Source organism: Opisthorchis viverrini, assembly GCF_000715545.1.
Source record: "Opisthorchis viverrini unplaced genomic scaffold opera_v5_73, whole genome shotgun sequence".
Classification (NCBI taxonomy): domain Eukaryota; kingdom Metazoa; phylum Platyhelminthes; class Trematoda; order Opisthorchiida; family Opisthorchiidae; genus Opisthorchis; species Opisthorchis viverrini.
The window spans coordinates 1,275,055-1,283,410 of NW_008751729.1; the positions used below are offsets into that span (position 1 = coordinate 1,275,055).

The 8,356-nt window shown below is 47.6% G+C and overlaps 1 protein-coding gene across 1 annotated transcript in view; it reads right to left on the reverse strand.

Annotated features, from left to right (window-relative positions):
* The window catches only part of T265_04436 (hypothetical protein), a gene marked incomplete at both ends in the record, with an annotated part of 55,516 nt that extends 47,401 nt beyond the window's left edge, over positions 1–8,115 (reverse strand). Inside the window, 2 exons of the mRNA XM_009169181.1 lie at positions 7,639–7,865; positions 7,940–8,115. Coding sequence (XP_009167445.1) covers positions 7,639–7,865; positions 7,940–8,115 — 403 coding nt within the window. The remainder of the gene's footprint in view (positions 1–7,638; positions 7,866–7,939) is intronic.
* Positions 8,116–8,356: the final 241 nt, after the last annotated feature.

Sequence of the window (8,356 nt, forward strand, 5' to 3'; positions counted from 1 at the left end):
GGAACCAGCTGAATGCATTTAATACCAGTGTGCTGCTATCAATGATGATGAGTTCTATCCTCTTCCTCAACAGGAGTCAGCATCGCCACTTCCATGATCATGGAAGAACTAAGCGGTTTGACGAATACCGCTGTACACACAATTCTGTCCCTTTAATCCAGAATCGTCTACTAACGCGACTGTCATGGGTAGGAGTTCGTGGCAGTTTGGTTTTCATGAGCCATTCTTGACATCCCGACTTGAATTGTCATCTTAACGTAATGGCCGGACTTTAGTGCTGCAATGATCCTGTGAGTTATAATGGTTGGAACTCGGTTCCTTAGGGCCCAACCATGGCAAGAACAGTGGGGAGCACCCGAGCGAAGAACGAGTTCCCGTATTGCGATAAATTGTATTACGAGGTCTGGAGGTAAACTCGTATCATCCTCTGAGGTAGGAGTGTGAGGGTGGTAGGGCGTTTCCTTCAGCCGACCAGCATGTCCATATTTATGGAAGTAGCTGCTGCCTTCTTCCCAGGAAGGACCGGGTTACAAAATGTTGGCCCTAGAAGACGCCCACTTCGATCACCTAACGGCGAACTGTGACCGCCGGGGCATTATCCATTACGGTTAGAATACTCCTAAAACCAAAGAGTTTGGTGCTGCCCAGATGCATGTTATGTGTGCTGTCGTATTAGAAGTAGGCCAATTATGGCCCTCTGCGCCCTCAGGTCAGGCCAGCCCCTGAAGCCAAGCGGTTCAGACTTTACTCATTAGCTCCAGCAAGCATCCCTCAAGAGAACCCTAACAACTACCCCCGAGGTTGGAATGTGGGCTCCTGAAGAGAACCCTACATCCTCCCACTACTGTGTGGGTCGGACTTTTGGGTCAAAGATTCAAGGTGGATTACCTCAACCAAACTCCCTTCTTCAGCTTGAGCAACCGGGATTTATCATTCGCCCACCGGTCCTCTCCCAAACCCCGTCTCCACTCATCGAATGATATAGAGCGGTCCACCCATCTTTTCGTATCCTCAACACTGTTACGTACATAGACCATCGTCCCGAAAAATAAACCAAAATAATCCCTTAATTACCTCAAAAAATATGATTAACGTTAAAGCCTTTAAAGTCCGCAGTCTATCAAGTTGGGCAACAGACATCTCTTGCTGAAACCTTGCTTTCCCTATCTGTTGACGTATGTGCCGCTGAAACACGCATACACGATCCAAGCCACTTAGAAAGAGCTCACATGTTCCACATTTCACTCTTCGGGCATATGATGATCCTGAAGCAATGGCTAGTGCTATCTAAGGTGTGGGAATTGCACTCCCCTCTAGGGCTGAAAGCGCTTTCCTGAGTCTCAGTAAACAGTCGACTTTACGCTGTGCGGTTATCTGGTTCAATTAAGATCAATGCAGATCGATGCGGTAGGCGGTGTTTACTTGTCATATAAGCATACGTCCCGAGGGACTGCAGTTATGAGTCTGAGAAGGACGGCTTTCATCGGTCAGCAAGAACGGATGATATGAATGTCCGATTTGGACAACTAAGTCCAATAGAACAATTAAGTGGTGCATTTGGAATCTATCCTCAGCATACGGATGGGGAGCGACCTCTTCAGCTGTGTGTTGATCATAGTTTGGTCATGGCCGGTACCTAATTCCAGCAAAAACGTTCACATCGGGGCCACCACCACAAGAGGCTCATGGATTCAGTTGGACCATGTGGCTACCAGTTACCTACATCCGCGGACGCGATCAACCGGTCAGAAGACGTGTCAGCAAAACATGTGGAGAAGATAGAACGGCTATTCACCCGCAAAATCATTGTCTAGAGCGATATGCTAAACACTTCGAAGAACATTTCAGCTGGCGTCCTTCATCACAACCTCTGCAAGAATCCAGTATGTCTGCTATCCGTCAACAAGAGAAATAATAATGAAGTCGACCGTTCAGTTTTACCATCATCCTCGTCGACAGCATAACACCAGGGTTCAACACTGATGCTTCGTTGCCGCATAACTGTGATTTCTTTGAAAGCCTAATTTTGAAGAAAATAATAAAAGTGAACAGGTAAGGGAATTAGTGTTAGCCTTTCGCAATCATTCCGAGGTGCCCACACCTCCAGATACTTATTCAGACTGTAACACTCGCAAAGCTACCTGAAAGAAACACGAAGGCTCAGATATTACGAAGTTACCCGAGCAACCGAGATGCAGAAGTTGAATCTGAACCACGGGCCTTCTGATCAGTAAGTTCACGTCTTAACCATTGAGCTATCTCGGCTTCAGCCTAACACATCAGTCCTCCAACGCGACAAGGCACCCAACCCGGAAGGTATGCACTCCACACTCCACAAAAAGTTATCCAGATCCAGTGAACAACCTGACGACCCTGGTGTAAAAGATTTGGAACGAAAGAGTATCAATAGGATGGAGCGACTTGACCACCATTCGTCTTCAATCCTAGAAGAGCTATGTCGTCTGCGTACTCGATGTCTGTGAGCGGAGGCATGTAAGGTGATCTCTGACAATATTTCTCACAAGTTGGTCCATCATTTGAGGAGACGGGTCCATGAGAACCACGCTGGGTTCCGCTCCGTCAAGGAGGCAAAGACATTTTACCTGAGACAAGTTCCTGAACAGCGCCACTTTTTACATTGGTAGTTTTTTCTTGAAATTAAAACTGTCCTTGATTATGTTGATCAGAAACTTTGGCGGTGTCTAGTGATCGAGGGTGTTCGAGTTTTAGTCTAACCTTCTCTCTAAATGTGATTCAATGGATGAGTCTGAACCGCAGAAAATCGTTCTAGTGTGAGGAATTTGCTCTGTAAGTAAACGGGATTATATGCTCATCTGCAAATTAAATTGGTGTTCAGGGGGACTATTATACTTCATTGTGCTTCATTGTGGCTGATCATACCAAGATAAGCCGGCTCCGTGAATATCGCAAATTACAGTGCTGCGACCGGTGGCCAAACCCACGGATAGCTCGAATTAATGTTGGTTTAAGCGACAAATGGACTGCTCGGAGCCATAGTCCGTCAGATGCAACGTAAGTGAGCAATATGTTCGGCTGGCCTCCAGAATGACAGCGCCAACCTGTGCAGGGCACTGGGGAAAACTTCCGTTAACGTTTTATTCTCCTGGTATGTGATAAACCACCGCTAAGAATAAGTAATGGTCGGAAGGAGCGCTAATGGACGTCAAAGCTTAACAGCCGACCGCGACACTATTTCTGACGATTATTGTCAACTATCATCACCACCATCAGAGACAGCAACATCAGTGTTGACAGTGATGCTTCACTGCCGTACAACCATAAAGTTCATCTAATTTTATTTAGAGCCTTAGAGTAAAAGGAAAAGAAAAAGAGTGGGTGAGGGAGGGGACCTAGTGCTGGTTTATGGTAGGCATCTTGAGGTGCTAACCCTCCAAGCATCCAACCGGACAAACTGGAAACCGACAGCACGAACACCAATGACATGAGTCAACTGACATTTCTTGCAATGCCTCCAGCCAAGCACAGGAGGGGTCACGGGACTCCATCCTGGAAGGCGTACGACACCAACGACACCCAAACTCTTCGCGATCTCTTTCACACCATTGCATCATACATTTTCCACTTCGCAGTTTGCACCATTCTGAAGTAGGAACGAAAAACAACACTCGTCTCGGTAGATGGTGTTTCGGCATGCATAGAACACGGCCGAGCCATCGTATTCGATGGACCTGGATGTTGTCCGCGATTAAAGCACCTGCTTCACAACCAAATACTCGTTTTCTAACCAACTCGTTACTAATCCCTTGACGCCATCCAAAACTAGCAACGCTTTAGAGGCATCGGTGGTCAAAAACCTGAGGACGCCTCACATCATCTGTCCGCAGAAGTTACGTCTCGAAGCCATGCAACAATACCGTTGCCGTAGTCTGGTACACACGATCCTTAAGACCCGGTGATAAGCCTCTTTGACGCCAGTGACGCAAACGTGTCACACGATCCTTAAGACCCGGTGATAAGCCAGTGACGCAAACGTGATTCTGGCCTTTGGATTCTCGCACTGACTTCATCAGACATTTCCATCATAGCTGATACAACTGCCGAGGTATGTAAAACTCTCCACAACTAGCAGTGATTCTCCTTGAATTGTAATGGGTACGTTCAGAGATTGTATGTGCTGAAGCATGACTTCGCGGGTGCAAGATTTCTCAGTGATTAGAGTGCGACGTTACTGATAGGAAGGTTCGTGGTTTGAACTCGACCTCTGCCTCTCGGCTTCCCCTGTCTAGGCTTGGGCAACCTGGCAGTATCCCAGCCCTAGTACTTCCTTCTAGTGGCATTGCAGCTAGGTACCGAAAGATGCTACAGCTGAACGATCTTTTAAGGTGCTAGGCACATGACGAATGATGGTATGACGGTGGTCAATCTATTCAACACGGCTTGTGTTTCACCTGGTCTTCAAAGATGAGGGCAATGTCGCCTGCATACTCCAGATCAACATGGTTATCGACAGCAACAATTGGAACACTGGAATTTTGAAGACCTTCCAGCGTTCATCTCATTACTTCACCAATGACCAATATGGACAAGAATGGCGAGTAAACATCCCACTACTACACTACTTTTTGTAGGGAAGCTTTTGGAGGGCTCACTATACACTCTCACACGCCCAGAAGAATGTGAATATATGGAGCGGATTACGTTTAAAAACATCCGGAACACACCCTGTTGAGCAAACGTAGTTAACAGCATTGATCGACCAAGACAATCGAACGTACCCTTAAAATCAAGGATGTCTATACATGTGGCGTTGCTCAAACACCTCACGGAGTGTAGAAATGTGGTCAACTCAGCACCTACCCTGTCAAAATCCCGCTTGATTCTCAAGAATCAAGGTCTAGCGTACCACCGTAAGACGACGAAGGATCAATGACACCGGAAACCTCGTCAGACGCCTGTGGTTATTACATTCACTGTGGGTACCCTTTTTGAAAATGGAAACTATTGATGATTCACCCCAGTTTTCTGGGACGGTCACTTTCTCCCAGATAGACCAAAATGGGCTAGACGGACACTAGCTGAGAAACCCACTGCCAGCCATGGATACAGCAGGCGGGAGGTCATTAGGACCGGCAGCACGGTGACCCTTGGGTGGAGATGTACACTCGGACACTTCTGGGGTTAAAGGCGACTACATATTCACAGTCCACCTTTCAGTTGAAGCCCAGGATTCCGGATTGGAGGTAGCAGGTGGACAGCTGAATTACTGTTCGAAGTACTATGCCCAGCGTTCCAAACGTCATTCTTTGCTAGATATCAGGAAGCCATTTTGGTCCCTGATCACTTCGTCCGCAAGAGGCAACGGGGACCAGTTGGGCGAACCAATTGCAACAGCGTGCGGACATTTCCATCATTTTTCACATCTTCCGTTTCTTCGTCTTTTTGGGGACCAACAAGCATCTCGGTTGGCGTTCAGCTGTGGCACCCCTTCGGTGCCTAACTGCCATGTCACCCGAAAGAAGCACGAGGGCTAGGATACTGCCAGATTGCCCAAGCTTAGACAGGAGATGTCGAGAGGCAAAAGCCGGGTTCGAACCACAGATCTTCCGGTTCGCGCTCTAACCACTGAGCCAACTCTCGGTCTGCACGGGCACTTTCACTTGCTATTCACAGTCCACCTTTCAGTTGAAGCCCAGGATTCCGGATTGGAGGTAGCAGGTGGACAGCTGAATTACTGTTCGAAGTACTATGCCCAGCGTTCCAAACGTCATTCTTTGCTAGATATCAGGAAGCCATTTTGGTCCCTGATCACTTCGTCCGCAAGAGGCAACGGGGACCAGTTGGGCGAACCAATTGCAACAGCGTGCGGACATTTCCATCATTTTTCACATCTTCCGTTTCTTCGTCTTTTTGGGGACCAACAAGCATCTCGGTTGGCGTTCAGCTGTGGCACCCCTTCGGTGCCTAACTGCCATGTCACCCGAAAGAAGCACGAGGGCTAGGATACTGCCAGATTGCCCAAGCTTAGACAGGAGATGTCGAGAGGCAAAAGCCGGGTTCGAACCACAGATCTTCCGGTTCGCGCTCTAACCACTGAGCCAACTCTCGGTCTGCACGGGCACTCAGTTTCACTTGCGTCGGGTAGAATCGGGGTTGCGATCATGCGGAATCTGTCGCCGAGCCTCAAGACATGGTCCTATCGGTGATCCAATGTTCGGATGAGGTTAGGTGGGTTGTACTGCAAACGGTTCTGGGTAGCGCTTTGGATACCTGATCACAGTGGTTGTTTATATCCGACATCGGACCGTCCGGCAGCCGTTCGATAGTTTCGTTTGATTTCTAAGTCCACTAGCTTCCCAAAGACTAAGCGAGATGTATGCGTTTTACGTAGTGAAAAACGCAGTGAAAAGCGGCGTTGTACAAGTGCACGGTAGGAATCCACGCTGGCAGGATCACCAGAAGGAACACCAAGTGGCGATCGACCCCCGCCTCGTCAAGCATCAATCGTAAGGAAGTTCAAGGCGTTCAAATCCTTGACCCGTGCGCGCTAGGTGTCAGATTGGTGTACTAGGACAGGAAAAACAGCCACTTGATGACCCCGAACCATAGTTGAAAGACTGATGTCAGTTCTGTGGCACTAAGTGTTCCCTATATAAATCAAGCATATAGTATATTCCGGGAACGCCTTTAATGTAATACCGGTCTTTATCCTTGATTAGAATTAAGGACGTCCTGTTTACTCAGAATAACTGCCTCGGTTGAAGGGCTGTTTCGAGTTCTGACAGCAGTCTCATGCACGAGTGGTGCTCACGTCTGCTGTACCGTTTGAAGCTGTCCTCGTTTTTGCGATATTTACTTCCAGCCTGGTCACTGCCGTGAACCGCTAGGGACGGTATGAGGCACATTTGATACTATGAAAACCTCACAGTACAAAATCGATATTGTAGACGGGGGTGGATATTAGCATATTAAGGCCCAATTCCACTTCGGGATAATACCTAGGAGTCTGTTCTTTTACTGATCCGATAGCATACGTTTGGAGATGACTGGTTTTACCGGCCGAGTACGGCGATTTGCCACCTATTTGGAAATAGCAGTAGCATCAATATGTAATTAAATAAACCTCTAAGCATCATCATCAACACTGGTGTTTCTGCCGCTGACGATGACCATGATGATATTATAATTAAAAATTACCGAAATTCACTCAGGGCATTGAAAATTAAGAACTCACCCTCAACCCATAGCTGGTCGAAGTTCGTGTCCACTGTAACCAACTTGAGTCCAAGGCAAAACAATCCAAGGAACAAGAAACTGCCAAGTACTTTCCAGTGGTGAGTGTGTATTAACTTTTCGCATAATGCGAATTTCGAGTGCCACCACAGCTGCATCGTTGCACAACAAACTGACTTCCCGAAGGATTCCTACGATATGCGTTAGGCTGACGAAAAACTCAAGCTACCTTTGTCGTTGTGGATGCATCAGACGTCGTCGTTTTCACTTTGTGAGGGACTGATGATCCGTCATTATCAGGTGTTGCGTACACAGTTGTAAAGCATTTGGTAGTCTCGGGCTTGCTGGTGCGTAATGTAGGTGCAATATCCATCAGTTTTACACAGTCCTAAACCTGAACAACAACCACGGGAACAAGCCGGTTACCAGCGTCATAGATTGGCAAATGACCAAAGATCGAGAATGCGTGCAAAGCCAAAAGCAGGCCCGCAGATATATCCAAGTCGCGAGCCCCGAGGTCGTCTGGGGTGCTTTGATGGGTTAAAACAAATTTAATGAAACCTATTTCCGCGCAGTTGACTTTGGCAATATGCACGGGATTCTTACTGACATGGAGGTTTGGTAATTGTGTATCGGGGACGACGGGCCGAAACCTTGGTAGCGTGGCGTGAAATGGTCAATCCTCTAGTACCGTTTCAATGGCACAGTCCGGAGACGGACCATTCACGGATTCACGGATTGATACAGAGGATCGAGGCTTTTGCCCAAGTTTCCCGGGTCGGTTTTGTTCTTGTCGGTCAGTGGCTGTCGTTCACCTGAAAGGCACAAGTGAAAAAAGGGTGTAGCACTGCTCTTTATGTTCTCAGCGCGGGGCAGTATGCTTGCCAGCGCGAGGATTCGCATAAATAAATGTCTAACAGTGCTTTAAATTGGGTTCGAGAAGGAGCGTGTACAACCGTCGGGGGAAGGTCATTCCACGCAGCTACTACCAGAAATGAAAAAGGTTTTGTCTAATGAATTTTTATGCCCTGAGCTTGAAACTTTTCTTACTATGTCCCCGCCGGGTGTTTGCTGGGTCAACGGTAAAAAACCTGTTTGCCAAGCTTTGTTCAAACAGGGCGTAAGTAAGAATTAGGTCCCCTCG